The sequence below is a fragment of the Phyllopteryx taeniolatus genome, chromosome 9 (assembly GCF_024500385.1).
Source record: "Phyllopteryx taeniolatus isolate TA_2022b chromosome 9, UOR_Ptae_1.2, whole genome shotgun sequence".
NCBI classification, from domain to species: domain Eukaryota; kingdom Metazoa; phylum Chordata; class Actinopteri; order Syngnathiformes; family Syngnathidae; genus Phyllopteryx; species Phyllopteryx taeniolatus.
This window is the reverse complement of record NC_084510.1, coordinates 23,269,589-23,284,869: the sequence shown is the minus strand read 5'-3', so window position 1 is coordinate 23,284,869 and position 15,281 is coordinate 23,269,589. Positions and strand designations below refer to the sequence as shown.

Here is a 15,281-nt window from a genome sequence, read left to right as displayed (position 1 = left end):
TTCGATTGCGTGAAATTTGTAATATTTAACCTAAAATATTTACTACATAAATTCAAGAGATTTCATAGATTCAGTTCAAATACTCGTCCATATTCATGGGATAGAAAACATCTGAATGTTTGACTGCGTTAATAACACGACTCTTGTGAGGAAGAGTAATGACATTCTGACAGAAAATTCATATTCAAAAATGTTTGAAATGTCAAAAAGCGTTGTAGTTTTCGTTTTGTGCCTGTAGATGGCAGTGTCACATTGAATTGAGCGCATGTATCCTCGATTCTGTCAAAGCCCGCGCAATGCATTTCGGTACGTGTGGTTCATATGACAAGTGAAGCGGACGGACTAATGCGATACTTAAACTACATTTCCCTTTCCACTAAATTGAATGTCATGCAGGGGCATTTTTTTTTTTTTTCCACTCGATTATCTCCACTCAAGTTTCGTCTGTCAGCTTCAAGAATAGAGCGACCCAAGAAAAGTCACCGACAATGGCATTAGTGTCGACGAGCGCGAGCCTTCGGGATGTGTAACGAAGCGAATAAAGCACACTGAAGCTGTGTGAGTTCCAACAATGCGCTTCAAAGGGAAGATGGCAGTGATTTGAAGTCCTGCTCGCTTTTCTTCGCTGCTCCTGCTAGCCAGGGCTGGGTCCCGTTACAGCTGGGAGGCTGCGGTTCGCCAGCATTTCCATGGCGGACCAGGAATATCCCGAAGCGGTACTGGTGACCGAGGCCGGGCCCCAGTGGCTCCGAGTCGAGGTGGAACGACTCTCCCGGGAGCTGCGAGAAACGACGCAGGAAAAGATCCAGGCGGCGGAATATGGACTGGCGGTGCTGGAGGAGAAACAACAGCTCAAGCAGCGATTTGATGAGCTGGAGAGCGAGCATGAGGCTCTCCGACAGGAGCTGGATCAGCTCAAAGAGGTAGTAAAAGGTCACCCTTGAAACATAGTCAGTCGAAGGTCACTTACAAACAACATACAGACTTTAATCAGAATGTTACGTAAAAGCAAGCTAAAAAGAAAAGCCTAGCTTTGTCTTGAATTATTCAGGTTTTCCTTCTATTATTAAATTCACTCGCGGCTACACCTGCGCGGTCTCATGAGATGAAATACAAGAGCTCAGTTTTATTTGGAAAAAATAAAAAACATCTGCCTATCAAAAGATAATGTTCTTTTTTTTTGTTTTTTTTTTTACACAAAATGGTCCAACTTGTTTATTATTGTGGTCATAGTTTGCAGTGGTCCAACTGCTCTGCATCCTACTAAGAGTTTTTTCTAATGATTATTATTAAATATTTTGACGATAACATGTCTCGCAATTGTGATGAAAATATATTTTATATTAATGACATTGTTCAAAAACAAACGTTTCTTGAATATGACCTAAGTTTTGCTCAGCTATAACACTTTTGAGTAACTTTTCTGTCCTGACATTTTAAATATCTTGCCACACATTTTACTTAAATGTAAACTGTAACACAAGGTATTTCAGTTATGTGGTGTCACAGTCTGAACACTAGGGGACACTGTAAAAGGAATACATACAGTAGATAAGAGTTGAAGAAGAAATAAGCGCCAAAGAACATAGAATCTGGTGAATATCCAAGTAGGAATACAGACACCATATTTTAATACCTGTGTGTTAACTACAAAATAAAGAGTGTAAAAATATACAAGACTAGTTCTTGACAACACCACAAGTTGTAAAATAAAAGTGAAAAGAATTTTCTATACCGTTTATCCTCATTTGAGTCATGGTTGAGCTGGACCCTATCCCAGCTGACTTTGGGAGAGGTGAGGTCAGACCTGAATTTGTCCCCACTTGCTAATCAATCACGGCACGTATGAGAAACGCAACCATCCACACTCACATTAGAGGCTTCACTCAACCTACCATGCATGTTTTTGGAATGTGCGAGGAATCCAGATGCCCTGGAGAAAACCCACCCAAGCACGGGGGGAACATGCAAACTCCACACAGATAGTCCAGAGCCGATATTCAAACCCTGAACCTCAGAACTGTGAGGAAGAGTGCTAACCACTCAACCACCATGCTAGCTCTGTCAATTCATTGGGAAATTATTTAAAATGACAGAACATTAGTTATATTGAATCTCTTTAGATTGTGCAGGTGTAGAAAATATCCAGTGATTCTGAAATGTTTCTGATTAACCATCATACTTGAGTTACGTTTGTAGGCAGCTTTTTGGCGTATGATGGAATAATTTCTTCATTATGAAAGAGAGAAACGTGTCTTGTCACATGTCCGGACTTGTTCTTCACGGTATGCTCTGCCGTGTTCTTCTTTCATGGCTGCCTCTGTGGCAAACGTGAAATACAAACAATATCACATCGCACAGAAAGACAACAGTCCAACTTGAGTACAGACCCTGCACAAATTCCTCCAATACATTTTGTGCAACTCCCACATCCTGCATGACCACAGATACCTCCCCACCCCCAGCCACTTCCCTTTGCAGGGTATAGCATTTTACTCAGTGTTTTGTACAAAAAATATTGATTCCGACAACAAAATTATGACCTATTTTCAATAGTACGTTGATGGTAGGTAATTATCATCCATATGAAGTCTTTTGTGGGGTAAATCATGATCAGCTGACTCACAGTATTAGCTCATTCTTAGGAAGGTCTCATGATTATGATGACCTACTTCCTTTTCAAGCAAGAATGCCGTCAGAGCTGGAGCCATGATTGACCAAATCAGTGGTTAGATTATATATATATATATATATATATATATATATATATATATATATTTTTTTTATATGTCAGAACAGTTTTAATTGTTGTCTTCATAGCAGGCAATTCATATCAATGCTAAGTGTATTTGCGATTCTGGTGTGTTCCAGTTTTAGTTTATGCTGCCTTCAAAGAGATAATTCTGCTCCATGAAAATATATGACTTGGAAAACTGGCTGCTTGCGTGTTTTTCTCTCCCTGTTTGTTGCTATGTTTATCTATCCTTTCTGTCCTCAGGCCTTCGGGCAAGTGCACTCAGCCCACAGGAAGGTGGCAGCAGACGGAGAGAGCAGGGAGGAATCGTTGATCCTGGAGTCGGCCAGTAAAGAGGCGCAGTACCAACAGAAGGTTCTGGAGATGCAGAATGACCTTCGCCAGGCCAAAGTCTCAATTGCCAGTGTGCAAGCTGAGAATGAGCGCCTGTCACACATCGCTTTGGAAATGAGAGAGGTGAATGAGATGAAAGTACCGTCAAACGCAGAGTATTCCGAGACACTAGTTAACCTTATTTATTTGAGTTTAGAAAACAAAATCTCTTAGGAATTAAATAAATCCATCACACACAAACTGTTGTTTTAACAGTACAGGCAGTAGTTTAAGGAACACTTTGTGCTGCAACAATTAATCGGATAACTCGAATAATTTGATTACAAAGACAGGTTGACGCAAAATCTCTGCCTGAGCGTTTTGCAGATCTTTTTTACACGAGGACTAAAGGTAATGCAGTCACATGTACCACTCTGTAGAAATAAGTCGGCACCATAGCAGCTAGTCAGGAGGAAAGAGTCTGAAAAAACATAGAATGTCCAAAGTTTGGGATCATTTAACACTTAAAAAGAAAGATAAACTGCAATATGTACCACAAAAGCACATCTACGATTGTCAGCACAAAGTGACATTACGCAACGTTTTGTTAGGCTACGTTAGGTCATTAAATATTGCCTACCATTGCTTGTTAGAATGTACAGTACTGTATTGGCCTCACAAGTGGTCAAGGATAGATGCACTTTCAATTGCTTTATTGAATAACTAGAAAACAAACGTGTAATAAGTATACACAAGCTGCCGATGGCTAAAACTCATGCAGAGTTATTCAGACGTGTTAGCCTGTTAACAGCCAGCCAACTCTACACTCTCATTCTCTTGATGCCCACGTCACTCACCGGGCCAGAGCCGCCTTTTAAAGCCACACACACACAAAGGCATAATACTACAGTAGAACGTGAGGATGGCGACCCCAAGTAGATATAAAAAAAAAAAGCAAAAAAACCTGCATCTCATATGCTTGTAATTGTTTAATAATACTAAATCTATTTTTATCCAATTGCTTAATCGATGGGATAATTAGTAGAATACTCAATTTTAAGTATTCAAGGCCTGTAGTTCTAATTTTAACATTCATAACTTGCATACAAGTGTAGAAGAAAGTTAATATCTGTTAGCAGTATTAATTTTGATTAACAAATGATGATGTGTATGATAAAGCTGGAGTCTCACTGCTTTAAAATGTGAGTCTGCTTAGCTGCACATAACTTCTGGTATATTTCTTGTATTGTTTTTTTCTTCTTCTCTTAACTCTTATTGTGGAGGAATCTCCATCTTTTGGAATAAACCTTAAAAAGAAGCGACAAACCACACAAAGTTAATCCTTAGATGCTTGCTGAACTGAGCTCTAGTGATTTATGCTGAGTAGTCTCATGATATCATGTTTTGTGTAAGAGCCTCTTTTTTTTTTTTTTTTTTTTTTAAACATTACAATTTTTGCCACACGACTGTGGATTCCTTCACTGTGTTTCAAGTGATGCATAGTGAATGTCCCATATTTCCTCCTATTCTGACTTTTTCCAATGAGTAGACTTCTGACCAGGTGGAGCTGCAGCGCAGTCAGCTGCGCGATGACATTCGAGAGTATAAGGTGCGGGAAGCCCGGCTGCTGCAGGATTACAGTGAACTGGAAGAGGAGAACATCTCTCTGCAGAAACAAGTATCTGCGCTGAGACAGAACCAGGTGCGACAAAGTGGTTGCAGTGACTATGAAAAATACACGCAATTGCATTATTCAGAGCATAAGCATACACATCATTGTGTAAGAAGGCTGCAAATCTGATAAACAGTTGGCTCTCCTTGTGTTTTTTTGCTTTTGGTTTCAACACAATTCTTTACAGTCTTATGTGTACGTCTTATTACCCATTTAGGTGGAATTTGAAGGCCTCAAGTATGAGATTCGCCGTCTAGAGGAGGACTCCCAGTGCCTAAACAGCCAGCTGGAGGATGCTATGCGGCTGAGGGAGATCGCTGAGCGCCAGCTAACCGAGGCCTTAGAAACGATTAAAACTGAACGCGAACAGAAGGCCAACCTGCGCAAGGAGCTCTCGCACTTTGTGACCATCGGCGGCTCCGTGTACAATGGCTTGTTTAATATCTCATTTGATAACCTTAAACTCCATGACGATACCGCTGCAATCTCCGATCTGGACAACGATGACCTGATCCGAGGCTTTGAGAATGGCTTGATCAAGGCAGGTGAAGGTGACAAAGACAATGACTCTGTGGCAGGGCAGAGAGGAGACTTCAAGCCTGCTCCGAGCCTGGTGGATGACCTCCTGAGTGAGCTCAACATCTCTGAGATTCAGAAGCTGAAACAACAGCTTGGACAGGTAGGAGATTCATAAAATAGTACCTCCTTTTACATAACCTGTTAAAGATGGGATTTTTCAGGGTCACTGTTCTGTATAAACAGCACTGACATGTTTCTCCGTCAATAACCTGTCTTCAGAGCTATAGGAGGACGACATTTGTGTATAGTGAATTCCAGAAAGCGGGACAGGGGTGTGAAGTAACCCACTGTACACTTTATTTGCCCGTCCTGTTGTGCTGAAAGGAATGTCTCTGTTCAACATAGAGTATATGCACACTGACGCCATCACACATCTTGTTGTATGATTTCAAGATGCTCTGTCAAAGCACACACAGCTACACATTGAGTAGTTTTAGAACGGATAAAAAGAAGCACATCTCCCTTTTAAAATGAATCAGTAATCCATGCCTTTATTACATCTCAGATAGATTACTGTAATGCATGTTGGAGTCAGCCAGCTCTCCCTCAATTATTTCCAGTTGGTTCAGAGTGCTGCTGCTCGCCTCTTAGGTATATCACATAAGAGGGAGCACATAACTCCTATTCTGGCATTCCTTTGCTGGGTGCCTGTGCACTTTAGCCTTTTTTCAAATTTCTTAATGTTCTTGCCCATCCCCCATACCTTTCTGAGCTGCTCCATACCTACACTCCTGCGCAGTGCCTCAGGTCAGTTGACCAACTGCTTCCGGAGGTACTGAAGCTCAGAAGGGATAGGGCTTTTTCAATTGCTGGTCACAAATTTTTTAAGTACCTGTGCATTTCGGTTGTAAAAAACATTTAAATATTGTGCTTTGACAAAGGATGAGTTAAGGGTTGTATGCTTCTAACTGTATTTCATAAGAAATGTCTGAATGTCACACTACTGAAACAGCTCATAATTCTGTCTTAGGTGGAAAGGGAGAAAATGGCTCTCATCAACACTCTGCAGGAGAATCAGAAGCAGCTTGAACAGGCCTATGGGACAGTGTCTGAACAAAAGGAAACGGTTAACAGACTGACTGAAAACCTTAGCGCCATGAGGAAGCTTCAGGCCAGCAAGGAGCGCCAGTCCGCCCTTGACGGTGAAAAAGATCGAGACAGCCACGAAGACGGAGACTACTATGAGCTGGACATCAACGGGCCGGAGATCCTAAAGTGTAAATACACCGTGGCCGTGTCTGAAGCGGGCGAGCTGAGGCAGGAGCTCAAGACGCTTAGGGCACAGTACAAGAATTGTCGAAGCCAGTACCAAGATGAACGAGCAAGGCTGGAGTGTGACCTCCATGATCTCAGATCAAGGTTGGCTTCCCTGGAGAAGATTAGCCAAGCAGATAAAATGGAGATGGCCCGTCTGGAGAAGGAGCTCCGTCTGGTCAGCGAGACGGCAAGTGAATCACTCGGCAGCCTTAATGTGGCCCAAGATGAGCTTATAACCTTTAGTGAGGAGCTAGCAAATCTCTACAACCATGTTTGCATGTGCAACAATGAGACCCCCAACCGTGTCATGTTGGACTACTACAAGGAGGGCAAAGCATTGGTGAGGCGAGGGCAGGAAGCAAAGGTACGCCCGTTTTCTATACTTCTCACAAACGGAGTCATTCCCGAGGCTGACACTAAAAAGCCAGACTCTGTCGACACCGCGGTCGTCTCTGCCCCTGAGCCTCGCCCAGAGCCCATGAACATCTACAACCTGGTTGCCATCATCCGAGACCAGATCCGCCACCTTCAGCAAGCGGTGGACCGTACCACAGAGCTGTCCCGCCAGAGGCTGGCCAACCTGGAGCTGAGCACCGTGGCAGATAAGGACAAAGAGGCTTGCATGGAGGAGATCCTCAAAGTGAAGTCTCTGCTCAGCACCAAGAGAGAACAGATCGCCACGCTCCGAGCTGTGCTCAAAGCCAACAAACAGGTCAGAGGACCACACTTACTCTATTTTTGCTCACTAGATGCATTATTATGTACACAATTTAATGAGATCCACAGTTAAGAGAGGTATTAATTTAATGTTTAATATTGTGGTTATATATATATAAATGCAGCCCTATGGGGGGAATGCAGCCCTATGGGGGGCACAAGTCAGTGCAAACTGTAGGCCGGTCCCAAGCCCGGATAAATGCAGAGGGTTGCGTCAGGAAGGGCATCCGGCTTAAAACCTTGCCAAACAAATATGAGCGTTCATCCAAAGAATTCCATACCGGATCGGTCGTGGCCCGGGTTAACAACGTCCGCCACCGGCGCCGTCAACCTGCAGGGCGCTGTTGGAAATTCAGCTACTGTGGGTCGAAGTCAAAGTCAAAGAAGAAGAAGAAGAGGTGGAAAGCGGGTTCTTCGGCAGAAAGAGAAGAGGAAAACACAGAGCCTAGAACTGAATGTGGGGACTTTGAATGTTGGGACTATGACAGGAAAATCTCAGGAGTTGGTTGACATGATGATTAGGAGAAAGGTTGATATATTGTGTGTCCAGGAGACCAGGTGGAAAGGCAGTAAGGCTAGAAGTTTAGGGGCAGGGTTTAAATTATTTTACCATGGTGTAGATGGGAAGAGAAATGGAGTCGGGGTTATTTTAAAAGAAGAGTTGGCTAAGAATGTCTTGGAGGTGAAAAGAGTATCAGATCGAGTGATGAGGCTGAAATTTGAAATTGAGGGTGTTATGTGTAATGTGATTAGTGGCTATGCCCCACAGGTAGGATGTGACCTAGAGGTGAAAGAGAAATTCTGGAAGGAGCTAGATGATGTAGTTCTCAGCATCCCAGACAGAGAGAGAGTCGTAATTGGTGCAGATTGTAATGGACATGTTGGTGAAGGTAATAGGGGTGATGAAGAGTGATGCGTAAGTACGGCATCCAGGAAAGGAACTTGGAGCGACAGATGGTGGTAGACTTTGCAACAAGGATGCAAATGGCTGTAGTGAACACTTTTTTCCAGAAGAGGCACGAACATAGGGTGACCTACAAGAGCGGAGGTAGAAGCACACAGGTGGATTACATCTTGTGCAGACGATGTAATCTGAAGGAGGTTACCAACTGTAAGGTAGTGGTAGGGGAGAGTGTGGCTAGACAGCATAGGATGGTGGTGTGTAAGATGACTCTGGTGGTGGGGAGGAAAATTAGGAAGACAAAGGCAGAGAAGAGAACCATGTGGTGGAAGCTGAGACAGGACGAGTGTTGTGCAGCTTTTCGGGAAGAGGTGAGACAGGCTCTCGGTGGACGGGAAGAGCTTCCAGAAGACTGGACCACTGCAGCCAAGGTGATCAGAGAAGCAGGCAGGAGAGTACTTGGTGTATCTTCTGGCAGGAAAGGAGAGAAGGAGACTTGGTGGTGGAACCTCACAGTACAGGAAATCATACAAGGAAAACGGTTAGCTAAGAAGAAGTGGGACACTGAGAGGACCGAGGAGAGGCGAAAGGAATACATTGAGATGCGACACAGGGCAAAGGTAGAGGTGGCAAAGGCAAAACAAGAGGCATATGATGACATGTATGGCAGGTTGGACACTAAAGAAGGAGAAAAGGATCTATACAGGCTGGCCAGACAGAGGGATAGAGATGGGAAGGATGTACAGCAGGTTAGGGTGATTAAGGATAGAGATGGAAATATGTTGACTGGTGCCAGCAGTGTGCTAGGTAGATGGAAAGAATACTTCGAGGAGTTGATGAATGAGGAAAATGATAGAGAAGGGAGAGTAGAAGAGGCAAGTGTGGTGGACCAGGAAGTGGCAATGATTAGTAAGGGGGAAGTTAGAAAGGCATTAAAGAGAATGAAAAATGGAAAGGCAGTTGGTCCTGATGACATTCCTGTGGAGGTATGGAAGCATCTAGGAGAGGTGGCTGTGGAGTTTTTGACCAGCTTGTTCAATAGAATTCTAGTGTGTGAGAAGATGCCTGAGGAATGGAGGAAAAGTGTACTGGTGCCCATTTTGAAGAACCAAGGTGATGTGCAGAGCTGTGGCAACTATAGAGGAATAAAGTTGATGAGCCACACAATGAAGTTATGGGAAAGAGTAGTGGAGGCTAGACTCAGGACAGAAGTGAGTATTTGCAAGCAACAGTATGGTTTCATGCCTAGAAAGAGTACCACAGATGCATTATTTGCCTTGAGGATGTTGATGGAAAAGTACAGAGAAGGTCAGAAGGAGCTACATTGTGTCTTTGTAGATCTAGAGAAAGCCTATGACAGAGTACCCAGAGAGGAACTGTGGTACTGCATGCGGAAGTCTGGAGTGGCAGAGAAGTATGTTAGAATAATACAGGACATGTACGAGGGCAGCAGAACAGCGGTGAGGTGTGCTGTCGGTGTGACAGAAGAATTTAAGGTGGACGTGGGACTGCATCAGGGATCAGCCCTGAGCCCCTTCCTTTTTGCAGTGGTGATGGATAGGCTGACAGATGAGGTTAGACTGGAATCCCCGTGGACCATGATGTTTGCAGATGACATTGTGATCTGCAGTGAAAGCAGGGAGCAGCTGGAGGAACAGTTAGAAAGATGGAGGCATGCACTGGAAAGAAGAGGAATGAAGATTAGCCGAAGTAAAACAGAATATATGTGCATGAATGAGAGGCGTGGTGGGGGAAGAATGAGCCTACAGGGAGAAGAGATGGCAAGGGTAGAGGACTTTAAATACTTGGGGTCAACCGTCCAGAGCAATGGTGAGTGTGGTCAGGAAGTGAAGAAACGGGTCCAAGCAGGTTGGAACGGGTGGAGGAAGGTGTCAGGTGTGTTATGTGACAGAAGAGTCTCTGCTAGGATGAAGGGCAAAGTTTATAAAACAGTGGTGAGGCCAGCCACGATGTATGGATTAGAGACAGTGGCACTGAAGAGAAAACAGGAAGCAGAGCTGGAGGTGGCGGAAATGAAGATGTTGAGGTTCGCTCTCGGAGTGACCAGGTTGAATAAAATTAGAAATGAGCTCATCAGAGGGACAGCCAAGGTTCGCTGTTTTGGAGACAAAGTTAGAGAGAGCAGACTTCAATGGTTTGGACACGTCCAGAGGAGAGAGAGTGAGTATATTGGTAGAAGGATGATGAGGATGGAGCTGCCAGCCAAGAGAGCTAGAGGAAGACCAAAGAGAAGGTTGATGGATGTCGTGAGGGAAGACATGATGGCAGTTGGTGTTCGAGAGGAGGATGCAGGAGATTTTCGGCCTTGCCGCTAACATGTAGTGATTTCTCCAGATTTTTTTTTTTAACCTTTTGATGATATTATGGACCGTAGATGATGAAGTCCCTAAATTCCTTGCAATTGTACGTTGAGGAACATTGTCCTTAAACTGTTCGACTATTTTCTCACGCACTTGTTCACAAAGAGGTAAACCTCGCCCCATCTTTGCTTGTGAATGCAATTCAGGGAAGCTCCTTTTATACCCAACCGTGGCACCCACCTGTTCCCAATTAGCCTATTTACTTGTGGGATGTTCCAAACAGGTGTTTGATGAGCATTCCTCAACTTTCTCAGTCTTTTTTGCCACCCGTCCCAGCTTTTTTGGAACGTGTTGCAGGCCTAAAATTAATAAAAAGTTAATGATTATTTGCTTAAAAACAATACAGTTGACCAGTTTGAACATTAAATATCTTGTATTTGTAGTGTATTCAATTAAATATAGGTTGAACATGATTTGCAAATCATTGTATTCTGTTTTTATTTATGTTTAACACAATGTCCCAACTTCATTGGAATTGGGGTTGTAATTTGGAATAATACAGAACTGCACTTTATTATACTGAGAACATATTTTACCCCTGTTGAGTAACTGAATTAGGTAACACGTGCAGTGCATTTCTACGCCACTACAAACTACAACTAAATAAAACGGTATATTCGGATTCTTTGCTGTATGGCAACACTGAGCTCTTCAAGTACTACCATAAGGACCAGGCTAGTAGGCCCAAATTTTTATAAAAAACGAGGTTTTCTTCCTAAAAAGTATATTTAATATTATTGTAAGCCACTGTAACATTATGCACAGTTTTAACATTAAGATTCCACTTAAATATAAGATGACCCTACTTAACCCTAGTTCATTGACACCAAGATGCCATATGATGGCAGCAAATCTGTGCCTTTGTCTAGATGAAGCTCCTCAACTCACTTCAACAAAGTTCCTTGGCACAAAAATGCAACAGAATGGCAGTAAAGCAATACTTTTTTTTGCATTGGCCTGAGCACAGAAACAGTGGATTGGTGAGTTTTTCAGAGAATAAAGTTTTCCAATGGTTCAAACTAAAAATCCATAAATTGGTGAAGTTAAAAAATACAGAACCCTATGTATGTGTGGTGGTTTACTGTACATCATTCGGAATTGGTTAATACTGATTTGTATAAATCACGTTTATTCCTTAGACGGCTGAGGTCGCACTGGGCAACCTGAAGAGCAAATACGATAGTGAGAAGGCCATGGTGACTGAGACCATGATGAAGCTCCGCAATGAACTCAAGGTTTTAAAAGAAGACGCTGCCACCTTCTCCTCTCTCAGAGCCATGTTCGCTTCAAGGTAGAATTATATTATTTTGATGCTGTATCTGTCTTTTTTTGGAAACATAATCACACTAATAGCAGTAATTGAACAAAAAACAGCAGCGAACGATGTGGCACAAAGCATTGTGGGAACTGTCTGATGTAATAGTCCTTCCATCTGGAAACTACATTTGGCTTATGGTGAGAGCATATGGTCGAACTGTAAACTAGTAAAACGGGTAAATGGCACCCCCTGCCGTCAGTGGGACTTTTTCGTTCATTTCTTCGTTTGAGCTTGTTTCTTTTTTTTCTACTCTTGTTCCTGTCAGGTGCGACGAGTATGTGACCCAGCTAGACGACATGCAGAGGCAATTGGCGGCGGCCGAGGATGAGAAGAAGACGTTGAACTCTCTGTTACGAATGGCCATCCAGCAGAAACTGGCCCTCACCCAGCGTCTGGAGGACCTGGAGTTTGACCATGAGCAGGCGCGCCGCAACACTGCCACATTGGCGGCGGGGAAGAGCAAGACTAAGGGCAAGGGAGCCCCATCCAGTCATCACGTAAGTCCTGGCAATAATGCGGGCCCGCCGCTCAGGCTGGCTGCAAAATCCACCATTTTGTGCATGCGTAGCATCATCCAAAGAACAACGATCCTCCCTGACAGTCGCTAGCTATCATTTTCATGGTAATTAACAGACTGAATCTATTTTGTAGGTGTCTTTCATATGCGTTTTTATAAGTAATAGACCATTAAATTGGGAACTCATGTTTGTGTTTGTTGGTTATGAAAAGGATAATTGTACTAATTACAGGATTAAAGGACCCGCAGTACTCACATTCGTTTGAGTTACGTTAACGGCTGTTGTATTAAATCTTTGTCATGTGTTAAGATATTTTTTATATATAGTTGTAAATATTTATGGACATGATGCGTAACAGATCTTCATGTTTTTTATTTAAATGGAACTAGAATTTTTCCAAATGTAACAATTCTGGAAGCATACACACGTTATTCTACACTTCGAAATTTGTTTATTATTATTCAGCCCTTTTTTGCTGTCCTAATTCTACCACATTTCTCCATCGATTCAAATCATTCCAACTTCAACTCAAATTCAGGACATTCCATTTTCTATTTTCGATATTCCAAAAATTCCTTGTTATCACAGAATTCCATCTTTTCATCCGCCACAAAAAAACATTTATGTGAATGAGACATTCAACTATTAATTAACTAATTCAGCTCTTTCCGAACATTTTGGGATTTTTTCTGCATTCCCAAAATTCCCACATTTCCCAAATTCCACAATAACTAAAATAAATTCCCAAATTTTCACAATAACATTGCCACATTTAACAAATGTTTTACTCTTTTCCCTCCTCCTTCAACATTTCTTGACTGATTGAAACAGTTTTAACTTCAAAATACTTTCACATCCCAACAATTCCCATGTTCCCCAATTTCACACTTTTCACACTAAGATTCCCACATTTTAACCATACAATTCCAACATTCAAGTGAAATTTTACACTATTTATTTTTCCTTTAACATTTCATTCTGATTCTAACAAAATATTTTCCACATTTAGAGAATTCCCACATTCTCAATATTTCACACTAAAATTCACAAAATTTCACAATAGAAATTCCACATTTAAAAGACCCCTCCTTGAACATTTCTTCACTGACTCAAACCATTCCAACTTCAAAATGTTTAGCTTATTCAGGTCTTGTTAACTATTCCCATTTACAAAATGACAAAAACTTTATAACATGAAATTCCAAACAAAGAGATATTTCACATTATTTCTTGACCGATTCAAGCCATTTCAACTTAAAACTGTCTGTTCAGCCCATTCCGGACATTCTTGGGAACTATTCGCATTGCCAAAATGTACAAATTTCCAAACTAAAATGAGCAAATTAAGAAATTATTTACATATGTCCTGTCTACACGTATTGCATTGTCTAGTTCTCTATTAACAATGATTTGTTTAATCTCACATTATATTTTTACTATCTCTCCCATCTCTCCAATACATCTGTGATATGATTAAATGGTAAGAATTTGAGGGCCCTTTTGTAGCAGTGAATTGTTATTGACTCTTATCAACGCCTGCATGAAAATCACATTGCACGCTTTCTTTTCTGATTGCCAATTTTGTCTCACTATCAATCAATCAATCAATCAGCAATTGATTAAATACGATTTCTTTTCCCCTTTCTATCTTTTCGTCCACAGTAAATCTCTCGTCAAGTGTCCTTGAGGAGTTTGATCAGTGTGCAGTTTCCAGACACCTGTTCTCCTGTTGTCTAATTGCGTTCCAAATCATGCATACACCGGATCATACACAACAAGGGCCTTGTTTTAAAGTGCCAAAACTTTTTTTTGTAAACTGTTACATGCCGCATCAGCAGTCTCTACAGTCCTTCAGTCTTCCAAGAATGGACGCCACTACGATGAATCAATGGAAGAGTCACCATTAATAATTATTTGATTATTTGCTGCCTGTGTGTGTGCGTGTTACCCCAACTGAGCACTTTGCATTTTACGTTGTCGCTTCATTTCTAAGCTAACTGTTTTTCACTTTTCTAATATTATGAAATATTTTTACAAAAAGTGCATTTTTATGTGCCAGAGTCATCATTTCTAAGTTACTCACCGACTTTTGTTATTTGTATTTATTTTATAACAAGAAGTTACATCTTCACAAACCTGAATTTTCAATCCATTGTTTGAAATAGAGATGAAACAATAGGCAATTTCTGTTAGATACCTTAACAGGAACAAAATAATATTTTCCAGTATAATAATGAACTACATAATTTAGAGTAAATTATCTCTGTAACCATGGCAGAGCAAATTATGCTCGTCATCAGTAAGGAAGAGTATTAATGCAACATTGTATTTAAGGCTGCCTAAGTTAAAGTCAGATGTTAATAGTATTCACTTTATTCACAAAAGAGTATGTCATGCATTTGTGTTATACTGTATGCGACTTTGAAAAAGCTTTTCCTTTAAAAAGTTCACCTCCGGTGCCATTTCGTGTGATGGTGTAAGTGCAATTTTTAAGATTGGATAACTCCTACCCTTGGTCATGCCAAGTGAAACTATGTTACATGGTGTTTCTCGCTTTTTCCTACTGTGGTTATATTTCATTATAGTTACAGTTATTGTTCAGTTGTGTTGAACAGAGGTGGATGGTCAAAATTTCACAAAGGCTTGTGGTAAAACACAAAAGCAAAAGTCATCATGACTGCAGAACTGTCAGTGCTAACAGTTGTGACTTGTAAACAAATAAAATGATCTAACTCCCACAGTTCTGATGATTTGTTTCTTTGTTATTTGAGATCAAATGTGAGCGCTCTATCACAATTCTAGCCTTACCAATGCAATATTGATCACGTTTTATCTAGTGCCAGAGATACTAGAGATGTTTGCAGTTGTGTG

The 15,281-nt window shown here is 41.6% G+C and overlaps 1 protein-coding gene across 2 annotated transcripts; it reads left to right on the top strand.

The window, feature by feature from the left end:
* Positions 1 to 324: 324 nt before the first annotated feature.
* On the top strand, positions 325 to 15,150 carry bicd2 (bicaudal D homolog 2 (Drosophila)). Of its 2 annotated transcripts, none has more exons than XM_061784690.1 (8): positions 325 to 923; positions 2,999 to 3,211; positions 4,629 to 4,769; positions 4,957 to 5,418; positions 6,289 to 7,287; positions 11,714 to 11,865; positions 12,158 to 12,389; positions 14,073 to 15,150. In XM_061784690.1, exons 1-8 carry the CDS (start codon positions 690 to 692, stop codon positions 14,073 to 14,075), a joined length of 2,436 nt encoding a protein of 811 aa, XP_061640674.1. In that variant the 5' UTR covers positions 325 to 689; the 3' UTR covers positions 14,076 to 15,150. The 2 variants fall into 2 exon arrangements, with proteins under 2 accessions (XP_061640674.1, XP_061640673.1); XM_061784689.1 differs by having other exon boundaries at positions 328 to 923; positions 4,617 to 4,769.
* The last annotated feature ends 131 nt before the right edge of the window (positions 15,151 to 15,281 follow it).